At 38.7% G+C, this 27,016-nt stretch overlaps 1 protein-coding gene and 1 long non-coding RNA gene across 4 annotated transcripts in view; one reads left to right on the forward strand and one right to left on the reverse strand.

The window, feature by feature from the left end:
• The window catches only part of LRPPRC (leucine rich pentatricopeptide repeat containing), a 105,081-nt gene extending 86,486 nt beyond the window's left edge, over positions 1-18,595 (reverse strand). For both annotated transcript variants that reach the window (XM_060117920.1, XM_060117919.1), the window contains exons 1-3: positions 18,418-18,595; positions 5,969-6,168; positions 4,550-4,672 (exon numbers count right to left, since the gene is read on the reverse strand). In XM_060117920.1, the coding sequence (XP_059973903.1) occupies positions 4,550-4,672; positions 5,969-6,168; positions 18,418-18,566 (472 nt within the window). In that variant the 5' untranslated portion in view covers positions 18,567-18,595. The remainder of the gene's footprint in view (positions 1-4,549; positions 4,673-5,968; positions 6,169-18,417) is intronic.
• A 363-nt stretch (positions 18,596-18,958) lies between these two features.
• The window catches only part of LOC132502119 (uncharacterized), a 40,894-nt gene continuing 32,836 nt past the window's right edge, over positions 18,959-27,016 (forward strand). For both annotated transcript variants that reach the window (XR_009534394.1, XR_009534393.1), the window contains exon 1: positions 18,959-19,873. This is a non-coding gene — a long non-coding RNA (uncharacterized LOC132502119). The remainder of the gene's footprint in view (positions 19,874-27,016) is intronic.

Consider the following 27,016-nt stretch of genomic DNA (forward strand, 5'->3'; position numbering starts at 1 on the left):
CTGAACACCATTTCTAGTCTGCTATTGTTAATTACCTGTATTCCAATGCCCTTTGTTTTCTTGCTATGTTCATTTTGCTTAAGGCCATATCAATTAAGGTTACCACTCAGCCTTACTACACCAACGCACAACATGACATCATGGTTACCATATCAATACAGTGCTAACATGTTTTACTAAATTGTCGGGAATTAAATTTTATATCTTTATTCAACTGTCTGTGGCTACACAGGCCTGTGGTGTCAGTCTGACATTCAAAGCAGTAGAGTCCTGTTCTATTAAATCAAAACTTGTTTTTAACCTTAGACATGTAGTGTATTTACTATGTTTCAGGCACTGTACTAAGTGCTCTGTATACAGAAGTTGAATTACTCTTCACAACAGCTTTCAGGAAGGTACTATTATCATCCCCATCTTACAGATTAGGAAAACTGACTCTTCCATTTATCCAAGGCCACAAGGCTAGTATGTGACCATAAATTTGAATGTAGGTAGTCTGCCTTGAGAGCCCAATCTCTTAACCATTGTAATACTTTATACAGGGCCTTACAGGGAACCATGTGCAAGTCCACATCTGTAATATAATTATGCAACAAGGTTACCATGTAGTGTCTGAGAACTTTCAAAAAACCATCAACTCAAGTTGAACTCTAACAATGGTTGGCTACAGCTCTAAGGCTGAGAAAGTTATATTCTATCATTTTATAAAGGTATTTACTCTAGTGTGCTGGAAAAGCTGAGGAAACTGCTGAAAATCCAGATAAGTAACATCTATTCTGGATTTTCATACAGATTTTAGTCAAGATCAATGTTAACTCAACTGGGTTTCATTTCTTTATTTCTGCCACACTGACAAGGTTCTACAGATGACAAAGACATTTCTGTGAACTTCAATAAAAATCTTATCCCCATATTTACTATTATGTCTAGTTAATTTCATGGGTCATTTCTTAAAGAATAGAGGATTTTAAAAAAATACATAGTGTATCTTTCATAGAGTGAATTAAAGTCTTTAACTAAAATTTAAATTAAAAACTCCAAGTTTAGGGACACAATCCTAAAATATCTTACTTTAATAATCAAAAGCTATATAATAGTATTTCCTTATGTACCTTACCATATCCCCTTATACCTCGAATACTATCTCATGGCTCTGGCTCTGCTGTCCATTACTTTTAATGTTTTAATATTATGTTCTTGTTCAATCTCGTTATGTAATAATTTTGTAAACTGTCATCAACTTACATTTATCTTATACTTATTTTGTTCAAACTTGAAAGAATATCCTAAAATATTACTATTTTAGATAAAAGCCAGGTTTCTTGCTAGATTAGTGCTCATCCATTGGTGTATTTTGGATAATTATTCTCTCCTCCATGTATTACCTTGTGCTTGCCCACAGTAAGTTACCTGCCACTTTTCTGTCATCAGGGCTTTTTATGTGGTTATGTTAATTAGCTTGGCATTTTACTGTTCAAGAAAAATATGGTGTCATCTGAAAACTAAGATGTCATTATGTAGTCCCCTTCATTAAGATTATATAAATATATTAAATGTGGACCTGCCCTTAATACCAATACTTAAAGACATGTTTGCACTTTTTTGTTCAGAGTAATTTTTAGTTTTTATCCCTCCCTACCTTTGTCTCTAAACCAGAGTTCTAGTGATCAAGGTTTTTTGCAATCCCAAATAGATTAACAGCCTTTGTAAGAAATAGTTTTCTAAAAAAATTATATCTATCTTTTTCCAAAATGTGATTATTATCTTAGAGAATTTTTTTTAAGTTAGATTTGACTGATTGCCCCCAAGAGTGGAACTGGGTGTCTGGGGAACATAGGTCAAAGCCTTTCACTATAAACTTTATTGAACCTTTTGCATTTGAACCATGTTAATATTAATAGATTTACTATTTAATGAAGTAGAATTTGAATTTTTTTGAAGTTAAGTTAAATTTGCTTGAACATTTTCTACAATTTCAACTATTACTACTTTAGTACCCAACATGTGCAAAACACTGGAAGGTTCATGACAAAGATCTAAATATGAATAAGATAAGATCATCAGCCTCCAAGAGAAGAATATCTATTAAAAAGACAAATTCAGGGACTTCCCTGGTGGCACAGTGGTTAAGAGTCCACTTGCCAGTACAGGGGACACAGGTTCAATCCCTGGTCCAGGAAGATCCCACATGCCGCGGAGCAAGTAAGCTCGTGCGCCACAACTGCTGAGACCATGTGCCACAACTACTGAAGCCCACATGCCTAGAGCCCGTGCTCCTCAACAAGAAAAGCCACCACAATGAGAAGCCCACACACCACAACGCAGAGTAGCTGCCACTCACTGCAACTAGAGAAAGCCCACGTGCAGCAACGAAGACCCAACACAGCCAAAGGAAAAAAAAAAGACAAATTCACAATTCTAATGCAGGCAACTGATGAGACACTAATTGGGACTGGAAGTAAAACTCTAGAAAGGAGGGATTTAGATTATAGCTTGAAAAATGGATTGACTTAAAGAATAAGAAACAAAAGAACACTCCAGAAAAGATAAATAACCTGAATAAAAAAACTTAAGGAGACATATATTATCACAATGTGGTCAAGAAGTACACCAGAAGTAATTATATTTTTAAAATTTAGGGCTTCCCTGGTGGCGCAGTGGTTGAGAGTCCGCCTGCCAATGCAGGGGACACAGGTTCGTGCCCCAGTCCGGGAAGATCCCACATGCCGCGGAGCGGCTAGGCCCGTGAGCCATGGCCGCTGAGCCTGCACGTCCAGAGCCTGTGCTCCGCAATGGGAGAGGCCACAACAGTGAGAGACCCGCGTATCGCAAAAAACAAACAAACAAAAATTTAGCATATGGCAACATTGAAATGAGAGCCTATCATTTCCAGACTAAAGGGGACTAAAGAATCCCCTTTAGTCTGGAAAACTCAGTTCCAGTCTCAGATCTGTCACAGCTCATTCTGCAACTTTGGACATATTACCTAAGCTAAAAAATCTCTTACAGCTTTATAAAAGTCTGTGAACAAGAGTCACGGTGGCTCTTCTAACAATATGTTTCTAACAATATGTTTCTAACAATATTAATTCAACAACTAGTTAACAAGTGTAATAAGTTCAAAGCATTATTCTACTGGCAAAGAGAAAAACAAAGATGTTATGAATTCTACTCTCACAAAGGATATACAGTATAGAGAAAAGACATGTTTGTGAACAATTATAATAGAAAGTAATATGTGTCTATCTTTCTATTGAGGTATGAATGTTATGATTACTATGTAAGGGCTCTTTTCTACTTTAGAATATAACCATTCTCACAAATATTTCTCCCAGTTCAACACGTGTTTTTAAATTATGTGACTTACTGACATATAGATATTTCTAGTTTGCTTTGTTAAGATTTTCTTTTTTTTTCTTTTTCAGTACTCGGGCCTCTCACTGTTGTGGCCTCTCCCATTGCAGAGCACAGGCTCCGGATGCACAGGCTCAGCGGCCATGGCCCACGGGCCCAGCCACTCCGCGTCATGTGGGATCTTCCTGGACCGGGGCACGAACCCGTGTCCCCTGCATCGGCAGGTGGACTGCCAACCACTGCGCCACCAGGGAAGCCCTGTTAAGATTTTCTTAAATCAGGAATGAACACTGAATTTTATCAAATGACCTTTTAAACTATTTTATTTTTTGAATAGGTACTATTCATAGCCCCAAAATGAAAAAGTATGAAAGAGTATAGGGTAATCAACTATAATTTTTTAAAAAAGTATAGAGTAAAAATTGTATCTAGTGTTTATCATCCTTCAAGAAATATTTTAATATTATATGCACATACACATATAAACATTTTTCTTCAGAATGGTATCGAACTATACACTCTGTTCTACATCTTAATTTTTAATTATATTTTGGAGAAAACCCCACATTAGTATATGAAGAACTCCATTCTTTTAATGGTTGCACCATATTCCATAACAATTCCATAACTGTTATTCCATAACACTCCATAATTTATTTAACCAAACCTCTAGTGAGGGACATTAGAGTTGGTTCCAATTTCATACTTTTGCAAACAAGCTACAATGAAGAATATCCTTTTGCACATGTGAGTATATCTATCTAAACTCTAACAAACAGACTATGTTGTACACCTCAAGTTAATATAATATTGTAAATCAACTATACTTCAAAAGGAATTATTTTAAGTATAAACATATTAAAACACTGAAATGCTTTATATGTTAATAAATTCTAACAAATAGAAATGCTTGGTCAAATAGCACGTACATTTATAACTTTGACAGACTAAATGTCTTTCTACTTCGTTCTTTTTAACTTACCCTAAAAGTAATACTTGTTATGAAAAAATATTTTATTCTTAATGCCCCTAGATGTCACTATAACTCACCAAATAAGTCACACCACAAAAAAATATGAATCAAGTAAAACCCTTCCATAAAACTGAACTACAGCATTTATGAAAAGAAATTCTTTTTTACTAAAGAAAAAGTATCTACACCCTTTATACACATCATATATTCATACAGTCATACCCAATTTCTGAAGTTTGTCCCATATCCTATGAGCAAATTCTGTTCTCTCTGAGAGCTTTAGTTCAGGCAAGAGAGAACCACAGCTGCGCAGCAGAAGCAAGGCTTGATTACCACCTGGGCTACCTATGAAAACAGGTTAACGGAAAATATTTAACACAGTATCAGTACCATGCAGATAAATATCAAAACTTAAGTTGAAATCTGTAAATATTTTAAAATCTCCTGCCTCACTAAAGATAATATTAAAAGAGTACTCATAAATCAGAAAAATCCTATCCCAATCAACAAGTATCATTTACAATGTTACTACAAGTTTTTAAAACTGATCTGTTTTCTTAGGGAAGCTAAGGTTATAAATCTATACAATCTGCAAGACTACAAAGAACCTAGTGCTTACTGCAATTGAAACGCTAAACTTCTCAGTATCTTATGAAAATAGCACAAAGCAGTACAATTAAAACCCAAGAATATCCAACTTAGGTTTATAATCCTCTACAAAATATTAACTTCCTTCTCCCTTTATCCACGTCTCTGAAAGCTGACTTGAAAACAAAAACAAAAATAAACCACTTATTGCATGATTCCATTTATATAAAGTATCCAGGATAAGCAAATCTACAAGGAAGTACACTAGTGGTTGCCTAGGGCTGGAAGGGATCGGGGTTTGGGGACTGATGTTTAGGAGTATGGAGGTTTCTTTTGGGGGTGATAAAAATGTTCTAAAACTGACTGTGGTGATAGCCGTACAACTCAATAAATCAAAGAGAGAAAATGATAAAAACTGTTTTTAAATGCAAGTTATTACTAATACTTCTTTAGTCTCCCTCATCATTAGATTCTACAGCTTAATGTGACTGAAATCATGGATGGGCTTTGGGAAGCTGGTGAATGCTCTCAAACTATATACAAAATTATGTGTGTGGCTTGCACATGGGCTTTTGTGTGAGCATGTGTGGTTAGGGTTTTTTTTGGGGGGGTTGAGGGCAAGTTTCTAGCAGATTATCAAAGTTGCATAAGTGACTCAAATTTTAATAGCTAAGTGAAAATGAAAGGGAAATAGTGATTATCATTCTGGGAATTTGTCATATGTGATTATCTTAGGGAAAGCAGACACTATACAATAGAAGATAAGAAAAACTAGTATCTTCCAAGAAAAGTTACCACTGAAAGTGATTCCTTCATAAACTGTGGGAGAAGACAATTTTTATTTGCTGATTTTGAAATAAACATGCAAAACAAAATGTTTTACTCAAAACTTTGCTCTGATGAGTTGGAAAAACAGAAAGATCACAATCATAACATAAAATCATGAATAGAAATAACAAAATTTAAAGTATCAAGTAATGTGCTCTATAATGAGCTTACCACCAAACCAGTACTTAAGAAGTTCAACTTTTTGAACAGAAAATCTTGAAATACCTGAGTGGCAGGTGTTATCAAAGACTTTTTGTAGAAGAGTCTTAGGGATGCGGCCAGTTCTTCGGACAGAATTATCTAGCCTCATTAGAGCCCAATCAAACTGACTGGCATTTCTTCTATGAGAAGAAGTGGGCTCCTCTTGAAGATAATTCTTTTTTTCAGCAGCAATGGCATATAGCCTGGTTTGGCTCAGTAGCGCTCTACAAAATGATTAGAAATAAACTGTCAACTACTAACCACATAGGTCATCTTTGTGAGTAAAATTTATACAAAGCTTTCTTATTAGTTACTAAATACCTAAATTCATAGCACAATAGCAAAAATGCACAGAGAAGTATAAATTGGTAGGGAAGAAAGTTTTGACCTTTGCTTTAAATGAAGTCACATGCACATAAATTGCGTGCAAATTAACCTCTTGAATAACTGTTCGACAATGTCTCGATAACTTTTCACATGGAATCAACTCAAACTAAGACAATAATATGGTATGTTTTAAGTGTTTTTAAATCTCCCTTAACCAAAACCAAGTCAGTGAAGGAAAATGAAGATTACGCTACAAAGCTCTTCTCACCTCTACAAATGAGACAAGAGATCTAAAATATATCTAAAATTCTGAAGAATTCTAAAGCATTCTTCAAATGCTTTCTAGGTGTTGCTTATTATGAATTATTAAGAAGACCAATTTCCAAGTTAAAATTATACATTTTCAAGGATCATTAATGACAAAAGAATTTCCCATCTTTCTAAATAAATCTGAAACATTTTATAGTGATGTTTCAACTCTCAATTCATATGTCAAAATGCTAACTGTATACTTTTCTAATCATTTTAACTGCAACCAACAAATATAAAACTAGATTTCTGCTGTTAAACATCATTAATTTGGGGAAAGTCAAAAGGAAATAAAATGCTTATAAATTAAGGTCAGATTAGTACATGTGTGTTTACAAAAAGCAAACAACCTTTAAACCATTCAACATTTTAATAAAACAGGTCTAGCATGCAGACCAAATGCTCCAAAACGTGAAATCAGAGGTATTCTACGCTGTAGAAATAGGCTCTACCTGATTTACAAACATCAAACTTAGAAATAATCCTTATGTGTGAAGGAAACCCTGTCATAAATCTTTGAATTGAATTTAAACTTTTTCTGTGCATTCAAATCTCACACAAAATTATCTAATTCTCAGAGATTTACATCTTTACCCCCAAATATCTTAGACTTTTCAGAAGTAGCAAGTATAACTAAATAATACACACTAAGTACACAGTAACTAAGTATAATGTAAAAACACTCTACTTACTAATTTAAGAATGCCTTTAGGATGACAATCACATTTTTCTAGCATGTGCACATTTTTTACCAAAATTACCAAAATAAATATTTACATACTAGTGAGTTTAAAAATAAAATTGTTGACTTCCTATCCTATGTTATTAACCTGGAAAACCAGTCACAAAGCTGAATGATTAAGTACCTGATGTTACATTAAAGAAAGCTACACCAGTAGTTTCACAACAAGGTTATGTAAAACACAGAGGCAGTAACTGATACTCGACTAGAAATTCTACCTCTGTGACCTGGGACAAATCACAACCACTCTGGCCATCAATGATTCCACCTATGTAAATCAGTAGACTGGAAAACAATGGAAAAAATCAAAATACTAACAAGACAATGTCTTATCTTGTTTAGTTAAGAAGCCTAATGATCAGCACTTGTAGATGGCTAATTGATTAAAGTTAGTTAAATGAACTGAATTAATTAATTAATTAATGCTAGATTTTTACCTATAAACCACAGAAGATACATGCCTACATATATTTATCCCTTATTTTCAAAAGTTTTCTCTGGCTGGCTGGCTGGCTGTTACTAACCTATGCCCTTGTTAGTCAGGCAAACACAAAATATTATTTTAAATCACCCAGAACAATGTGTCAGGTTCAGGTGAGTGTGCAATAATATTGTTCAACAATGAAAGCTAAATAACACAAGAGATTTCAAAATTGTAGTGAAGTGTATTTGTCAATGTTTTTTATACAACCCAAACCTGATAAACTGTGAAGGGGCATAAAAATAAAACCTTTGCTTAAAATGCAGTTTTAAAATGTGAGATCAGGGACTTCCCTGGTAGTCCAGTGGGTAAAACTCTGCGCTCCCAATGCAGGGGGCCAGAGTTTGATCCCTGGTCAGGGAACTAGATCCGCATGCATGCCGCAACTAAGAGTCCACATGCCACAACCAAGACCCTGTGCAGCCAAAATAAATAAAAAAATATTAAAAAATAAAATAAAATGTAAGATCAAACAAACACAAATAAAATTCAGGCAGAAAACAGAGACGTTAATAAACCAGCACTGCATGCTGAACATTCTAAAGCTAATTTTTCTCACAAAATAAATCTTTAATGCTGCTAAGTCTACTTCAAGTGTGTTTGGCTTTAATTAGTTAAGTAACATATGAATCTACTATAAAATAAACTGGGGGGGGGGGGAAGGTTACATATTTAAACCAAAGGATTCTTCACTCTTCAAAAGGATTCTCCAGGGCTTCCCTGGTGGCGCAGTGGTTGAGAGTCCGCCTGACGATGCAGGGGACGCGGGTTCGTACGAACGGGCACTTCCTGGGAGGAACGTGATCCTGGGAGGACCACATGCCGCGGCGTCCGGAGCTTGTGCTACGCAACAGGAGAGGCCAAAACAGTGAGAGGCCCGCGTACCGCACAAAAAAAAAAAAAAATTCTCCAGTGAATCCTCACATGGCAGCGCTTTCTACATTTCTTATTTGACACAGAATTTATTTTTAAATTCACTTGAACACACCCTGAAGGAAAAAGGGTGTGTTCACAGCCTAGAACGATAGGTATGTTGTGATAGAAAGGAAAGGAAAGAACAAGTGCAGGGGTTAAGGTGGGTCCATGCAAGGCAGGAACCTAACCATCAGGCCGGAACAAGCTGGAATGCACTGCCTCCAAAACCTGATGACCAAGTGATGTAAACACATAAGGGAAGATTATTTTATCATTTCACCCAAGTGTCATAAATGGCTCCTTTATATTTTTGAGTTAAATTTCTCAGGTTCCCTCCTGAGACTCCAGCACTCACAACCAACTTCCAGGTTACCCATGAATTTTCTCTGGCAAAATCTGGCATTTAAAAAGTTATTTTTCTCAGGTTTTGTTGTTTTTTATAACTGGTGCTAGTGTTTTTTGACTCTTTAGTGAAAAAAATAATGATTTTATAGTTGAGCGTCCATATTTCAAAAAGGTACAAGGACTAGATTATTATTAGATTATAAACAGGCTTCCATGGGTTCCCTAATTAATAGGCTCCCCTATTAAGCCTGTCACTTTTAAAAATCAATGCCTTACTTTTTCAAGGCATTTTTAAGTTTACAGAAAAACTGTCCAGAAAGTACGGGGTTCCCATGTATTTTAACCTCTTCCCCCTCCACCTAATTTCCTCTATTAACATTCTGCATTAGTGTGGTACATTCGTTACAAATGATGACCAATACTGATACATTTTTATTAGCTAAGGTCTATAGTATACAAAAAGGTTCACGCTCTGTGTGTACATATCTATGGGTTTTGACAAATACATGACATGCATTACAGAACCACAGAATATTTCACTGCCCTCAAAATGCCCTGTGTTCCACCTACTCATCCCTTCCCCCTCCTCCTGAACCCGTAGCAACCACTTTTTACTTGTCTTGTTTCGCCTTTTCCAGAATGTCATATAGTTGGATCATACAGGATGTAATCTTTTTCAGATTGGCTTCTTTCACCTAGCAATACACATTTAAGGTTCCCCTGTGTCTTTTCATGGCTTGATAGTTCATTTCTTTTTAGTGCTGAATAACATTCCACTGTATGGATGTACCACAATTTGCTTATCAGTTCACCGACTGAAGGACATACTAGTTGCTTCCAATTTTGGGCAATTATGAATAAAGCTACTGTAAACATTTGTGTGCAGGTTTTTGTGTGGACAGAAATCTTCAACTCATTTGGGTAAATATCTAGGAGTGTGACTGCTGGATCATATGGTAAGCTTATGTTTATTTATCTTTGTAAGAAACTGTCAAACTATCTTCCAAAATGACTGTACCATTTTGCATCCCCACTAGCAATAAATGAGAGTTCCTATGCTCCACATCCTCACCACAGATGCCACGGGTGTTTTAGCCATTCTAACACGTATGTAGTGGTATCTAATTGTTGTTTTAATTTGCAATTCCCTAATGACATATGATATGAGCATCTTTTCATATGCTTATTTGCCTTCAGTATTTCTTTGGTGAACTGTTCAGATCTGCTCATTTCTCAACTAGGTCATTAAGTTTTCTCATTGTTGAGTTTTAAGAGTTCTTTGTATGTTTTGGATAGTCTCAGTCTTTATTTCTTTCAAGTAAACTTTTTATTGAACTGTTATTCATTCCTTTTAAACTTTGAATATACACCAAACTAATCACATACATTTTTAAAACTCTCCCTTCCCTATTCTCTTCTTCCTTTTTCACTGCTATTATGAGCCAATTTGGCATCACTTTAGAGCTATCAGAGTTTAAAGATACAGCGATAGAATAGGTATAGTCAGTAGCTAATGTTTATTATGCATTTAAGACATGCAAGGTAATAGAAAATTACGACTATAATCTTGACTTTACAGATAAGAAAAGTGAAGTAACTTGCCCAAAGTCACAGTAAAGCTAGTTAAATGACAGGACCTGTACTTGTACGTGGGTAATTTCATTCTGAAATGAGCTCAACATGGCGGAAGGGCATCAAGGAAACTAATCTGGCTGCAACAGGCAGTTCACACTGGAAAGTGGTAAAAATTAAACCTAGGCAGGGAATGTGAGACGAGATAAGGGAAAGTCTACAATGGCTGATAACTACGGGATTTGGATTTTATGACATGCTTATAAAATACAAGACTGATTTTCACAATGCTGCTCTCACAGCAGCATATTTTTTTGCTGAACTATTCTGTAGGCAATAGGTAACCAAATTTCTCTTATGTTCTCACCAATCCCTTATTTTAACTATTCTACTTGAGTTTTCTTTAGTCTGTTGATATGGTTGATTACATCAATTGACTATTCAAACGCTGAACCAGGCTTGCACACCTGGAATAAACCCAACTTGGCTGCAGTATATAATTATTTTATACATTTTATGTATATACTGATTCCAATTAAGTTTTAACATGTTAAAAATTCAAAAATCAATGACTCCTCCTAAAAGTGGTTGGTATTCCTTTCAAATTTCTTCACTGCTACTGACTACACCATCTTTACATTGTTCCCTCAAGCTCAAAATCTTAGGACAATTGCTCAATCCCTCTCATCCTTCACAGCGCATCTGCTGAGCCCTCAGATACCTCCTTATTTCTGAGTCCCTTGTTCAATCCAGAACACATGGATTTTTGCAACAAAACTCCTATTAGTTTCTCAGGCTTCACCTTTTCTTCATACAACTGCCAGACCAATCTCCCCCAAAACCGTCTCATGTCACTGCCTCTTTAGGATCCTATAACTGTTTTTTTCACTTTTATCACAACACCTACATTCTTTCATTTTTTGATTCAAAGATTTATTAAGCACCTTCTATGTACAAAGCACTGTGCTAGTATCAGCCTTTCTACTTATCTAGTAAGTAAACCTGATAAGTCAATTAGTTAAACTTAAAAAACAAAACAACAAAACCCACGAGTTGTGTTAAGTTCTGTGACTCCAATGAAACAACAGTAGGGTTCTACTTTGGATTAAATGTATAAAGATGATGACACTCAAAATTTTTAACTAAGGATGAAAAGCAGCAGCCATACAGATATCAGAGGATGAGTATTCTAGGCCAAGTAGAACAGTCAGCAGACCAAGTGCGTTAGCAACAGATGGGATGAGATTGAAGAGGAAGGCTGGGCTAGATCATGGAGGATTGTGAAGGTAAGGAGTCTGGATTTTATTCTAGATACAGATTTCATTCCAAGTACAAAACTGTATAGAACCCTACTGAAGGTTTTGTAAGCAGGGGTTGTAGTATGATCTATTTCTGTTTAGAAAAGATCAATCTAGCTGCAGGGTGGACCATAAATTAGACAGCAGCAAGAATTTAATAGAGATACTATTTAGGATGCTGTTGCAGCAGTCCGAGAGACTGAAGCTTAGAGGAGGGTGGGCGCGGAGATGAGAATCACCAAGGCTCCCACCTGATTTAACTGCAAATTCCAGGCAACAAGTCTTGCCAGTACAATTAGTTAATTCTCACTTCCATGTAATAGAGAAAAATTCATGTAAAACAGCCCTACAGAGACTTAATTAATCCTCTGTATACATCTTAACGTATTATGTACCATTTTCATAACACTCGATAAGCACAATCTTAGAGACAAAAACAGAAGGCTCCATGGCATAGTGGAAACACACCAGCTTTCAGAATGTGGGCTTGAATGTAAAAATGTAAAACGGTTACTGGGATAAGGAGGGGAAATTTTGGCAATTACTCCTAATTCTGGTCCTTAAAATTCTTATTTAGAGTCAAATTTAACAGGAATATTTTATGTGTTTAAAAAAATTAAGAATTTCCAACATGGCCACTAACTGTAAACTCTATATTATAAGGAGAAAAGAAAGAAGCTTAAGAACAGAAGAGCTTGTACTGAAAAGTCTAGAATTCCAAATTTGCTAACACCAGACTCAATAGAAACCTAGATTCCAATAAGAAATGTCTAACATATTCTTTTTATATCTGTTTCCATGTTTCCTGGGAACTATCACTAATTATAAGCCAAAAGTCTCTAATTATATGAAAAAAAGGATAAACAGTTAGCCATTATGCAAAATTTAGGCCATTCAAGACATTCTCATTGGAAGGAAAAAACACAAAACAAAAAACCAGACTGTCCTGATTTCACGCTCTGCCATTTCTAAGATATGTAACTTTGGCCAAGTTACCACAACTCTCTCTAAGCCTGTAAAATCTCAGAGATAATAGTACTCACCTCACAGGAATATCACAAAGACTGAGATAACGCAGTGTTTCCCAAAATATTGCACTTCTGCCAGGAAAATGATTTTAGATAGCATGTAGACAAAGACTTTCTATTTCTGTAGTTTTATTTACTTCAATAAATAGTTTAAAATAACTATTGCATCTAGCTCTTTATCTTCCTAGCATTCTTGCTTAGAACAAAATTAAGTTATAAAATGTCAGTTTAAACCTAAACCAAATGAAAAGAAAAATGCTAAACATAAATAATAGCTTAGGTAGTACTAGATTTGGCCAAAAATGTGAAGGCAGTACACAAATGCCCAAGGTCTGGGCAACACTGAGAAAAGTATACTTAAAGGACTCAGCAAAGTAAGCATAATAAATATTAACTACGTTATTTCTTCTTTTTAAAATGTATTAGCAGAAAGTACAAGACTTATTTTAAAAGGCCTACTGAAATCCAAGCTATGCTGTTTAACAGGTACGTGACTCCGGGAAAGGTATTTGGTTTAAGCATTAGTTCCCTCACGTGAGAAAAAATACCTAACTTGTAAAGATCACATAAAAAATAAATATAAGATTCCTAACAAACGAGTGCTCAATAAATAGCTCTTATTATAGAAGGTACTCAATAAATATCTGCTGTTTGATCTTTTAAAAAATCTTTTGTAAAGCTGTCACAATGAACTTTCTCCCTGAACTATTTTCTCCCTGAAAAATTCTCCCTGAATTTTGCAAGACCTCAATTCTCCAAAAACTCTTGCCCAGCTAGGCTGTCCCCCAAACACTGCTTTATGCTTTACAGTAAGTCACAGAACTTCAGAGTAAAAAAGTCATTTGCAACCCTCCTATACTTGGTAACAGTCTTCTGGCTTGAAACAATGCCATTCCTTTCCACCTATCCAGACGTCCCCTCCATCTCAGGCTCCTCCAGTCCAAAGGGATGTCTCCTTTGTCTCAGCTATGACAGGAAGTAAAAGAGTCAGTTAACCAGGCTGGGACCTTTGATGTAATGTGGAGCAAGATACTCTGTAGAATCTATCAATATAAAGCAAGAGTGGGATAGACTAGGTTATTCTAGAGATGCCCTCCAGAGTTTACATTCTGAGATCTTATCATGTGCTTACTTACTTGTGATAGTCTCTAATTCCTCAATTTATACTGTATTATGTATTGCCTTTTTAAAAAAATGTTTTTATGTCCATAGGTAATCCCTTCAGCACCTAAAACACAACATATTCAAAGCATTTGGGAACTGAGAATCACAGCATCTGCAGTTGAATCCCAACTGGAGATCCTGGATAAATTAACTTCACTCTTCTAAACCTCAGTTTCCTAATTTGTAATATCAACCCACAGAAGATGAAATGTGTGAGATAAATTCATACAAACACAGTCTGACAATGGTAAAGATCTACCCCAAAGGTACTATTATTTATCCTAATCTCCAAATCAATTCTTCCTAATTCTAACATTCTTGCCAAGCTCCTGTTCTCTTTCCTTCAGAAAAGGAAGTATCTTTTCTTCAGTTCTGCACCACCTAGTTGTGGCCCTATTAACCCTAATCTGCTGTATGTATCAATGTTGTTCCTCACTGGTCTATCTATCCCCAGTCCCTATTTCTCCGAGGGTCTTTGTAAACTTTGTCAAGACCTGTACCTCTCAAAAGCCTCCAACGGCTTCCAACCAACTTTCTAATCAACCCTGGTAGCTTTAAGAAATTGATTGGGGACTTCCCTGGTGGCGTAGTGGTTAAGAATCCACCTACCAATGCAGGGGACACGGGGTCGAGCCCTGGTCCGGGAAGATCCCGCATGCCACGGAGCAACTAAGCCCATGTGCCACAACTCCTGAAGCCCGAATGCCTAGAGCCCGTGCTCCGCAACAAAGAGAAGCCACCACAATGAGAAGCCCTTGCTGCAACTAGAGAAAGCCCACACGCAGCAATGAAGACCCAATGCAGCCAAAAATAAATTATTTTTAAAAAAAAGAAATTGATTGGCTTTTGCAGTATCAACTTCCACTACATCCCACCCCACGTAGACACACAGCATAAAAGTATGGCCCCAAGTTTCTTCCTCCTCTTTCTTCCCCTGGAACATTCTGACTACTCATTACCACATGGCCTCTTAAACTTGAGCGATCCCCTACCACAAATGTTTCTTTCCTTCTTCTGTCTGAAATGCCACAGTATTATATTCCTCTCTATGGATAGCACATATATAATATGTTGTACACGTGCCTATCACAGTCCTCTGTAATTGATAAACTTAAACCCACAGGGAGCAGAGGCTGAATCGCAACTCCAAAGGACCCAGACAGACTTTTAAGATGTGCTGAGAAAGTTTTTTTAATGAGAGGTAAACAAGGAAAAGTTTTCTCTCCTTTCAATTTTAGAAGTCGCATCATTCTGTCATAGGGCAATATGTGCTCTTCACCTTTAAGATAATCATCAATCCAGATCCGCTTCCAAACTGATTTAGCTCAAAGCTTACCTTTCCTCTGAAGCACCTAAGTATAAATAAATTTTAATAATTTCACTCAATAATACTCATCTGTCCTTCTCAGACATTCCTGGAAATCAAGATCAGGGTGAATTTGTGGAGATCCACTGCACTACATGAATGGGTTAAGTACCCCTTCAAACTCCTTTGCATCCCACAAATACTCCTTGCTCAATGTCTAAGATTTTCATTGATTTACTCAACAAACATTTGACACTATGTGCCACAAAGTCAGACACCAGGGGAAGCAAAAAGAGTAAGACAAAGTCCCTGCCTTCAAGGAACCTTCAAACAGGTCTGGAGTGCTGGTGGGTACACATGCAATAGTGTTAATGGGTGCTTTAGTGATTCTGGATCTGAGAGAAAGCACAAGAAGGGAGTGGTCAAAGGGAGAAGACAGCAACAGAGATTAAACAGAGAAGAGGAGACACATCCCAACAGTGAACATCAGAGTCAAAGGTAAAGAGATGTGCAACGTGCTCCATCAAAGCCTTGCTGGTTCACAGACCAGCAGCACCTTTATCATCTGGGGGCTTGTTAAAAATGCGGAATCTCAGTCCCCTACCTATACCTACAAAGCCAGAATCCACATTTTTCAGAGGATCCCCAGGGAATTCTTATGCTCATTACTGTTTCAGAAGCCCTGCTGTGGAGGACTCTGAAGTAGAGTTTGATATGGCTAGCATAGAGGACACCCTGGGAATGAACTCACAAGAAGTGAGGCTCCAGAGGCATCTCCAGATCATGAAGCACCCTATCCTGGAACAAATGGGAGCCACCACAGTGTCTAATTCTTAAGTAGGAAAATGACAAGATCAAATTACCAGGGAAACTACAGAATAAAGTGGGGGTTGGAAGAAGAAGGAAATCATTCCAGATGAAGTAGCTCTAACAGAACTTAATCATTTGTGCAATCAATGCATAGGAGGGAGGATGGGAACAGGGAAGTGTCAAAGAAATATGAATGAAAAATCTCTAGAAAGCTGACAGAAATAGCAACATTCACTAAAACAGGGAACGCACGAGGAACAGATTTGGGAGGAAAGATGAATCCAGTTTGATATTTTCTTTTTTTTTTTTTTAATTTTTAAAATTGAAGTATAGGGCTTCCCCGGTGGCGCAGTGGTTGAGAGTCCGCCTGCCGATGCAGGGGACACGGGTTCGTGCCCCGGTCCGGGAGGATCCCACATGCCGCGGAGCGGCTGGGCCCGTGAGCCATGGCCGCTGAGCCTGCGCGTCCGGAGCCTGTGCTCCACAACGGGAGCGGCCACAACAGTGAGAGGCCCACGTACCGCAAAAAAAAAAAAAAGAAGAAGAAGAGGGAAAGGCCTTGTTACCTCTACTTCACAGACAAGGCACTGAGGATCAAAAAGGTTAGGTAAGGTTACGCCACAAGTAAATGGAACCCAGGTCTGATGAGCAGACCAACACCCTTTCTACTAGATTGTGTTCCCCCTACTGTCTTCCTCAAATGCAACGGCGAGGATGAACTGTAACATCGACCCTCCCCTGGCCTCACGGGGATGTTAAGGACTAGAAAAATATAAATAATTGGCACAACTTTGTCAAAAGAAACTCTCTGAAAGCCAAGAAGTGTAGATCTGTGAAAGCAGAGGCACAACTTCTAAAGGTTAACTGTTCAGGCCTAATGAGAAAATTCAGGTAGGCTCCAAGTCATAAGCAGACTACATTCCAAAGATGTATAACTAAGTTGTTAAGAAGTCATAAAACATTTCCTCCATGTAATTCTACACATAAAGTAGGTTTCCAAGCAGGACCACAAAAAATCCACGCAATCACAGCTATTACTGCTACTATTATAGTAACTAATACACATTTACTAGGAGCCAGGCCCTATGTTAAGAGCTTTATATAGGTAACCTCATGCAATGTCACCAACACTATTACTACTCCCATATTATAACTAAAGAAACTGAGGCCTGTCAACGTCACGTAACTTGTCCAGTGGCATAATGCAAATAGAGAAGCCTGCAGTCCAGCCCTGGCCTATTCCAGATCCTCAGCTCTTAGTCCTTATGCTGTCTCCCAAAGTACCTCTATTTATAAACACTCGTCTTTCAAAATCAGTTTTTCTTCAATTCTAAAACCTCAGTGCCCATCTACCCTTCTCAGGCGATCAGAATACTACTCAAATTAACACCTTCATCAAGCTTCCTTATCCTCTCCTTGGCAAAGTCTATACCAAACTTACCTCCTGATAAACCTCAATCCATGAGAGCATTTATTCACACATTTGACACCCACTAAGAACTTATTTTGCCTTTGCACCCCCAGTTCCCACAGAGTGCCTAGAATGTGTCCACTTATCCATTCACTGACACTTACAGAGCCTACTGTCCCGACTCCCAACCCGCTACACACCTTCGTAAATACTGAGAGGTAAACTCCACTGAAGAAAACGGAGGCAAAAGCCCAAACTAATGATAATTAAACTTCCACCTCTAAACTACTCCTAGCTCACCCAAAATTCCCAACCTATCCTCCCTCCAAAAAGAAAGCTCTCGAAACTTAAGTCCTAGATGGTTACTAAGCACCAATAACGCTTGCACGTGGGACAACACCCGAGCCGGTTAATCATAGAAGAGTAACACCTGACCCCCGGCAGCAGCCTTCAAAGCCCCTCTCAGCTTCTTAGGATGTCTGTAACCCGAGGGCAGGAAGGCCGAGTCCGAGGCGGCGATGGTAGGATCCATGACGGAAGCAAGCCACGCCCGTGGCCGTAACCTTCTGAGGGCGACCAACCCTGTCACCCTAAACCCCCCGGTACCCCCCGGTAAGGAACGTGATACGAGGCCCGGGACGCCTGGACCTGGAGCAGCGAAGAAGGTGTGGAAAGGTCACAGGTGGGACCCGGCCCTCGCCCACGTCCACGACCCTGAGGAATTGCCGCGCTGCAGGCGGGCTGAGAAAGCAGCCGGGCACTCACCTGGCGACGGGCCCGGCGCCAGCGGCGCGCGGACAGAAGGCGGCGTGCGGCCGGCTCGGGCCTCCCGCTAGAAGGCGCAGGGAGAGCGGGAGGTGCGGGGCCGCCCCGGCGCGGAGGAGCCACCGGGCCGGTCTCAGCAAGGCCGCCATGGCTCGGCCGTCCCCACCGTAGGCTGCACGCTGGGCAAGAAAGACAGGGGGAGCACGTGACCTCGGGGTCGCCCGGCGCGGGAGAGACCAAAGGCCGGGCGCGCCAGACGTAGGGGGAGGCACGTGTTGTTATAACTTGGAAGATGGAAAAACCTGTTTCTCCCAGGACATATGATCCCCACGAGATATGTGCATTACAAGATGGCTTGACACATCATTCCAGGGAGCGTGTCTTTCCGTTCTCTTTCCTTCACGTCAGCATGTTCAGTCCCTCCACCCCTTCACTTTTCAGTTGGTAGAGTCGGAAGAGGTCGACTCCTCCCAGGTTCGCGCAAGGGCTTGTGGGGGGCCAACTAGCGAGAACACCCGGGAACTCTCGAGAAGAGCCGACTGTGAAGATCCCGGAGTGTGGGACTTTTCTCTGCAGAGTGCGGGAGTTGTAGCCGACTTTACGCGGTTCCCGCTCCAAGCCCAAGATGCCGCGCCTACTGAGAGGAACGTACTATAGTCAGAAGTGTGGGACAGGAAGAACGTTAAGGACCTTTGCTCTGTGCTAGGGGCCTCCAAGGTTAAATATGATGTGATTTGTGTGCTTGGGGCCAGGGGACAGTGTAAAAGTATACGGAGGTCCAACTTTTAAGTCCATGAGCAGTGCCTTGCTTTATGAAATGGATGGATTCTAACGAAGGTCGTATAGTTTTAAAGCTGGCGGTGAACGCATTATATTCCCCAACTCCCACCCCACCCATTCCTTCAGTAAATGCACCAGCAAGATAACAGTATAATTAAGAGTCCTGAAAAAAAAAAAAGTCCTGAGCCAAATCTGGGGATAAAATAGGAGGCCCCTAGCCTTACGACCTGGAAGGGTACCCTGTGCATGTAAATCAACTTAAAGATTTTTTGCATATTATATATGTAAATTTGGGTTACAAGTTCCCAAGTTACCCAAAGGTTTCGACTCATAAACATAACTTTTAAATCAGTACTGTGATATGCCATCTCAGTTTGTAAAAACACTAATTGATAGTCAAGTTATGTATGTATTTTCAAACACAATTCAGAGCAGCTTTCTCAGCAAAGTTTTGCCCGTTCAGTATCTGTTGGAGCAATCGGAGTTATGTGGGAAGCCGAAAACGGGCTTCAAGTACAGACAATTCTGCAACGCCCTCTTCACCTAGCTGTATTGTAAGCATTCCCAGGTGAAAGCTCAGAAGTTTTTTCCGGAAGCCCGACAAGGAGCTCCTTGAAAGCAGGAACTGTGCGACCTTCTCCTGTAGCGGAAGCACCTACCCAGTGCCAAGCACACGGTAGGTTGCATTAAATAATTACTGAATAAATATGTTTGGAGGTTATCCAGCTCATTTCTCCTTTGAGAGATGAGAAAAATGAGATCCAAAAAAAGGTTAAATGATTTACTCTGGGTTATACTACTAGGCACTAGGATATAATTTATTTATTCACTCATTCAACACTGATTTATTGAACACATAAATAGTGTTCTCAGATAATGCCAGGCACTATTTGAGATGCGGATACAGCAGAGAACAAAACAGACCAAGTCTGGATTTTGATTCGATTGGTTCCAAAGTTTAGTTTGGGAAGACAGATAAGAACTGTGATGTAAAATAAATAAGGGGAAAGGAATTAAGGGTGGTATGCTTAACCCCCTCGGAGAACAATGAGGACGGTGTGGCTGAGAAGAAAGAGCAAAGTGGGTGGAGGGGACCCGTGGGTGTTGGGATCTGAGAGGTAGTTCGGGGCCTCATCATGCAGAATGTTGTAGTAAGGGCTTTGATTTTTATTCAGAATGAGATGGGAAACCACTGGAAAGTTTAGTATGTTGTGATATGAATCCATTTGCATTTTTAAAGGATCACACTGGCTGCTGTTTGAAAAGGTGATTTTAAGGGAATAAGGATAAATAAAAGTAGGGAGACCAGTGAGGAGGCTTTTGCAATAATCCAGAGTACAGATGGTAGTGGCTTGGACAAGGTGGGTGGCAGGTGAGAGAATGAAAAAGGGTCAGATCCTCACTCTAAATAGAACCAAGAGGATTTACTGATGGATTGGCTATGGGATGTAAGTCAAAAATGACTCCAAAATTTTTGACCTGAGCAATTAGAAAGATAGAGATGGCACTGATTAAGAAGGGAAAGACTGAGGGAAAAGCAGATTTAAAGGGTGAAATCAAAAGTAATCTGGAATATTAAACTTGAAGTGCCTGTTAGACATCCAAATGTCAAGTTTGAGTAGGGGGTTGGCTGTATGATGTACAAGTCTGGAGTTCAGAGCTAGAGATACACTTCGGAGTTTACAGTCTGTATCTATTATTTGAAGCCATAGAAATGGATGAGAAATGGATGAAAGCACCTAGGAGGAAAATATGGACAGACAAAAGATGAGGTCGAAGGACTGAGATTTATGACACTTCAGTACTTAGAGGATGCGAAGACGAAAATCCAGCACAAGAAACTGAGAAAGAATAGCCAGAGAGGTAGGGAGAGAACCAAGAGAGAGTAGTGAGTTCACAAATAACAGAGAGAAATCTTTTAACCATGGGAATTATCAACCGTGTAAAATGCTGCTGTTCTGGTAAAATGAGCACTCAACATTGACCATAGGATTTCTCAACTCAGGTCCCTGGTGATGCTTAGAAGAGCCATTTTGGTGACATGTTGAGCTAAATGATTGAGTGAAGCAAGTTTAAGAGTATATGAAGGGGCTTCCCTGGGCTTCCCTGGGCTTCCCTGGTGGCGCAGTGGTTGAGAGTTCGCCTGCCAATGCAGGGGACACGGGTTCGTGCCCCGGTCCGCGAAGTTCCCACATGCCGCGGAGCAGCTGGGCCCGTGAGCCATGGCCGCTGAGCCTGCGCATCCGGAGCCTGTGCTCCACAACGGGAGCGGCCACAACAGTGAGAGGCCCACGTACCGCAAAAAAAAAAAAAAAAAAAAAAAAAGAGTACAGGAAGGAAGGGGAAGTGGAGATTTAAATTTAAATAAATTTTAAAATTCAGTTCCTTAGTAATTAACCACATTCAACCACATATAGCTAGTAGCTACCATATTGGACAGCACAGAGAACATTTTCATCATCACAGTAAATTCTAGACAGTGCTGCAGTAAGTGGTGAAAAATTGATAATGCAGAATAAGATGGAGAAAGAGTACATTGAATATGCAAGACGGGATGGGATCCAGTACAAAAGTGAAGGGATTGACTTTAGGTAAGAATCCAGACAGTCCAACCAATGTCACAGAAGGAAAGACAAGGCATGTGGTTGCAGAATCAATGAGGCTGGTAGAGGTAGTAGTGAGAATGAATGCATATTCTTTTCTACTTGCTTCTAGCTCTGAAACCGTTAATCCCCAACCAAGATTCTCTCTGTTCCTGTACCAGGCTTCCTCTTGAAGTGTGAGGCAATACTGATGAAATTTGTCTAGGCATTCATTTATTCAATCATGAATGTATTCACTATTAAACCCCTAAGTTCTGCCAGGCAGCAAGTTAAGTGTAGAAAAAAATATGATGGGCAAAAGCAGGCATGGTCCTTACTGTTACGGAAGTTACATTCTAAGGGACAAGGCAGATATTAATCAAATAATCACACTAAATGAATTAAACACTGAAACAGGGGTTCTGAAGGAAAGAGACATGTTTCCTTGAGCGAGTATGCCTCACCTGGGAATCAAAAAAGTTTCCAGGGAAGGGATCTTTAAGTTGAGGTCTGAAGGATGAATAGCTGTTAACACATGCAAGGTGTGTGCTGTGTGTGTGTAAGAGAGAAAGAGTGGTTTTGCCTGTTTTTCAGTTCAGACTTAACCAAGTTGTTCTCAGATTTCTTTAGTCTCCAGAAGATGTGACAAAGTGGAAGAGAAGCCCAGGTTGAGCATCCTTGGTTTCTCCCTCAGTTATTCTGAACTATGAAATGTGTTCAACTGTTGGTTAGAAAATTAGGGGTCCCCATCCCAGTAAATAGAATAGCCTCTGAACAGAATTTTAACAGTTTAGAAGCCAGACTTTGCAGAAGTACTTAACTGCTTTTTTTTTTTTAATGTGTAAAACTGGTGATATCTACCCTTTCCTCCCAGGATGATTTGGGAATATTAGTGACGTACTTACAGGCACATAGGAAACGGTGAAAAATAATGTTACTACCATCAATGTTGTTGTTGCTTTTCATAATCAAGTCTAAACCTCATGAATTTGGGTTCTTCTCCAGTCCCTCCCTGGGGTCCAGTTTTTGACCCCAACATCTTTACTGCCTAGTAATCTATAGCCAGTGTCCCAAATTCCTAACTTAGTTTTCCAGTTGTTAAATGCTTAGTGTAAGCAAAGCACGGGGCAAGTTACATCTCAGGGCAAAGAAATTATTCATACTACATTTGATGAGCTTAATTTATAGGAGAGGATAAAACACATATTGTATATAGATAACCATTACATTAGGCAGTGTGATGAGTAGAATGAAGAAGAGGCAAGCCAAATGACAGCCCGGCAGGAGAACAGAAGAAGGTTTCATAGTGGGAACGATATTTCAGCCCTCGTAGGCTGGGGAAGATGTTAAGTAGTAGACATCAGGGCAAGAGGACTTCTAGTCAGCGGGGACAGTAAAAGTAAAGATACAGAGCTCTCCTTTCTGTATATACATCCCTTCTTAAACTGCAGAAAGTGTTTTTGGACACAGAAGTCTGCCCAGAGCCTATCGAGTAAAGGAGAGGCTCTCTAAACCAGTGGTGTTCACGCTTCCGTGGCTATGACCAATGGTAAGAAAATATGTTTTATAAGTGACACGAATACACACATACCAAAAAATTTTATAAAACAGTAATGAGCCTTGCTACATGTGATGCCATTAGATATTTACTTATCTATTTTCTATTTCATTTTTTAAAATGCTGATTGATCCTAATTCAAACAAACCAGCTATAAGAAGACTTTTTTAGACATGAGTATAATGCACAATACAAGAATTATTGCTTTTTTAGTGTAATAATGGGCTCTGTTGCTATGTAAGAAAATACTTGTATATTTTTAGAGATACATGCTGGCATATGTAGAAGTAAATTGACATGCTGTGTGGAATTTTCTTGAAGAAACCTCCCCAAGGAAGAAAAGTTAGAACAAAAGTACATAAGAAGCAAGTGTGAATATCTTGCTATTTTTGAAATGTGGGTGGGTGTATAGGAGTTCATTTTACTATTCTCTCTACTTTATATATGGTTTTAAGTGTTCATAAAGAAAAAGATCTTAAATGCTGGTTGTGTTTTGATTTCACTATTCATTAATACAGCATGACTTGGAGTTTGAAAAACACTGTACTCAGTCATGTCAATATAAGTGCAGGGTAAACAGAAGCAGGCAGATAAATGTATCAGACTGTACCTCTTCGAATTGGAGACGTGTTCATGGGAACAACATGGTTGATTGACTTCTCCAGCAAATAGTTGCTCACACATTAAAACTTGCTGTTGTTGCTAAGTCATTTTAAATAAAACATGAAATATCTGAGATTGTAGCTAATACAATCTAAGACAAAGATTTTCATTTAAGACCAAAGTTTAAAAAAAAAAAAAAGGGCCTCCCTGGTGGCGCAAGTGGTTGAGAGTCCGCCTGCCGATGCAGGGGATACGGGTTCGTGCCCCGGTCTGGGAGGATCCCATATGCCGCGGAGCGGCTGGGCCCGCATACCGCAAAAAAAAAAAAAAAAAAAAAAAAAAAAAAAAAAAGATTTAACTTCAAAATTCTTAGCTGAAAGTATGATACTCAATGCCCTGAATGGGAAATTTACAAGGCAGTGGCCATTAATCTCACTTAAGTCAAATTAACCTTTTCTTGGCCTCATATAATTTATGAGGAATCACAAAGAATCAAAAACTAGAGCTGATCATTCATAATTGTTTATTGGCCTTTTTGGAGTCTCCTCCAATTTTCACACAAATACATCCAAACTAGTGTGAGCAAAGAACCAAGTGATTGCCTTGAGTTTAAAAGCCTGGTTTGCTTAAAAGCCTTAACATATATTAAGCAGCAGATTTAATGTTTAGTTATGATTGTATTTTTTCTTAAGGCAACTTGTCTGATGAGTCAAGGGCTTCTTTCATCTGTGACTACATTTTTCATATCCAAATTTATACACGTATGTATAATTCCCAATTATTCAAAAAATATTCTGCTCAGACCTTTATTTGCACACAGCCCGGAGATTCTCATTATAAGTAGAGGTCCAATTTGTCATTGTTACACCCTTCAGCAACACTTCCATCAAACAATAATTCTTTCGTAAGTGCACAAACCAGGAAGACAGATGCAGGGTCATTTACTGTAAGAAAGTAACCAGCATTGGCAACAAGGGGTTAATTGCTGATATTTTCCCAGTGTTACCATGTGTGAAGGCTGAAAGTTTATGTGTTTCCCACAGGGCAGATAGTGTCTGGATAAATCAATATAGAATAGTAGTCAAACGTAATTGGCATTTCAATGTACTATATACAACTGAATCCCTTCAAGACAGAAAACTATCATCCTTGTAATAGCTGAACGTAAACTTTAGGAAGTCTTTATTAACAGTCATTGTTAATTCCTAAAATGTGACACGGGTCTCTTAAATTTCCTGTTTAACTGAAGTTTTTGTTGTTGTTGTTGTTTTTAAGGAACTAGAAAATATATTTAATTTTCTAAGAGCAATAGGTAATAGGAAATTTTGTTTTAGCTTGTGTCTCTCTAAGGGTTGGAAAGTAATTTCTTTTACAAGTTGGATACTTTTATGCAATTTACCTTCTGATAATTTCAGTTTAAGCTGGAGAGGGAAACTAATAGAGTTTACTTGTGCTTAGTAAAGAATATATGGATTTTTCATTGCATTAAGTTGCAAAGACATTGATATGGCTATTCTTGGCTGCCCATCTTGCTTTCCAGGCCTGACTGGGAGGAATGCAAATCACCTGCAAATGTGGCACAGCAAGCAGGATGTAGAACCAATGTGTGTCTTGGGGTTGTCTCCCACTGGAAAGTGAGTGGTGTGTTTTTGTTGAGTGTGGGACAGTTGAATTATATTGGATTAAAGCACTTTTTTGAATTATATATGGCAAGAAAGATACGTGTTCATCGCTGCATATTAGAAGGAGACTGTCAGCATTTTTTTGTCGTTGTTCCACAGTGTTTCCCCTACATTCATACTTCTTCTAATTTCCAATATTACACCCCACTAGTGGTCAAGGGATAAGCACATGAGCCAGGGCTAGCCTATGAGAGAATCCCATCCTTTTGGCTAGAGTAATAGGGACCCAAAATAAAGCAAATGGCATAATTCATTGAATTTTTAACTGCAGCTGGTAGGAAAGACACCTTATCCTAGAGTTATCAGCCATGAGAATGTGAATCAGTAATTGCTGGTGGCATTCTCCCTGGCCCACTAAGACACCTGTATGTAGTAGGAGAGAATGAGAACAACACAGAGAAGCAGAGCCAAGGTCTGGAGAGAAGGCTTATGACTTTATTGGTGTTTCTGTATCCAGTTGTACTTGAAGCCAGGTTTACCCCTGGACTTGCCAGGTACATGAGCCAATAAATCACCTTTGTACTTAAGCTGGTTTGAGAGAGCTTTTGCTGTTGCACTAGAAAAAGGCCCAACTTAATACATACTGACTTTGGGTAGTACCATTATTCTCCATAGTTTTATGTTTAATTCTTTAACAGCATGCTTCCTCTAAACATCAGTAAGTTGATTTTTTAATTACTTTTACTGTTTTAATTCATTCTCTGTGTTCTCATTTCTTTATCATTTTGTTGATTATAACTTCATTACATTAAAAGAAGATAACACACTGAGAATGTTGAAAGATTAAAATATAACTAAGCTATACTCCAAAGTTTCAACAAAAGGGAACAAGTCAAGAATAAATGAACTTTTAAAAAAATCAGATATACTCCAAATTGAAACTTCAGATATACTCCAAATTGAAACTAACACACCAAAAATATTCCACAGCAAAATTGTGCAAGAGGTTGAGGAGAAACACCCTAGAACAAAGGTGAAATGGTCTGCTGACCAAGTGGCTTGGAAATAAGACACTCAAAGAAAAAAGTCTCCACACTGTATTCTACCACCATCTCACCAAATATAATTAGCTGCACTAGGGAGCTTGGTTTCTTTAACTTCTACAGACCCCATATTTTACATAACTCCCCAGGTGATTCTGATGCACAAATTATAAACTCATTGCGTGAATTACATATGTTAGCTCATTTAACGTTCCTAACGGTTCTATAAGGTGGGATCTGTTAGTAACTACATTTTATAAATGAGAAAACGGAGGCACAGAAAGGCTAATTTGCTCCAGATCACACAGCTAATAAGTGATTGAGCCAGGTTTGAAACCCAGGCAGGCGGGTTCCAAAGCCAGTGTGTATCTAACCACTATCCTACACTGTTTTAAAGTAATAACCACAATG

This window comes from Mesoplodon densirostris, chromosome 14 (genome assembly GCF_025265405.1).
Source record: "Mesoplodon densirostris isolate mMesDen1 chromosome 14, mMesDen1 primary haplotype, whole genome shotgun sequence".
In the NCBI taxonomy this organism is placed as follows: Eukaryota; Metazoa; Chordata; class Mammalia; order Artiodactyla; family Ziphiidae; genus Mesoplodon; species Mesoplodon densirostris.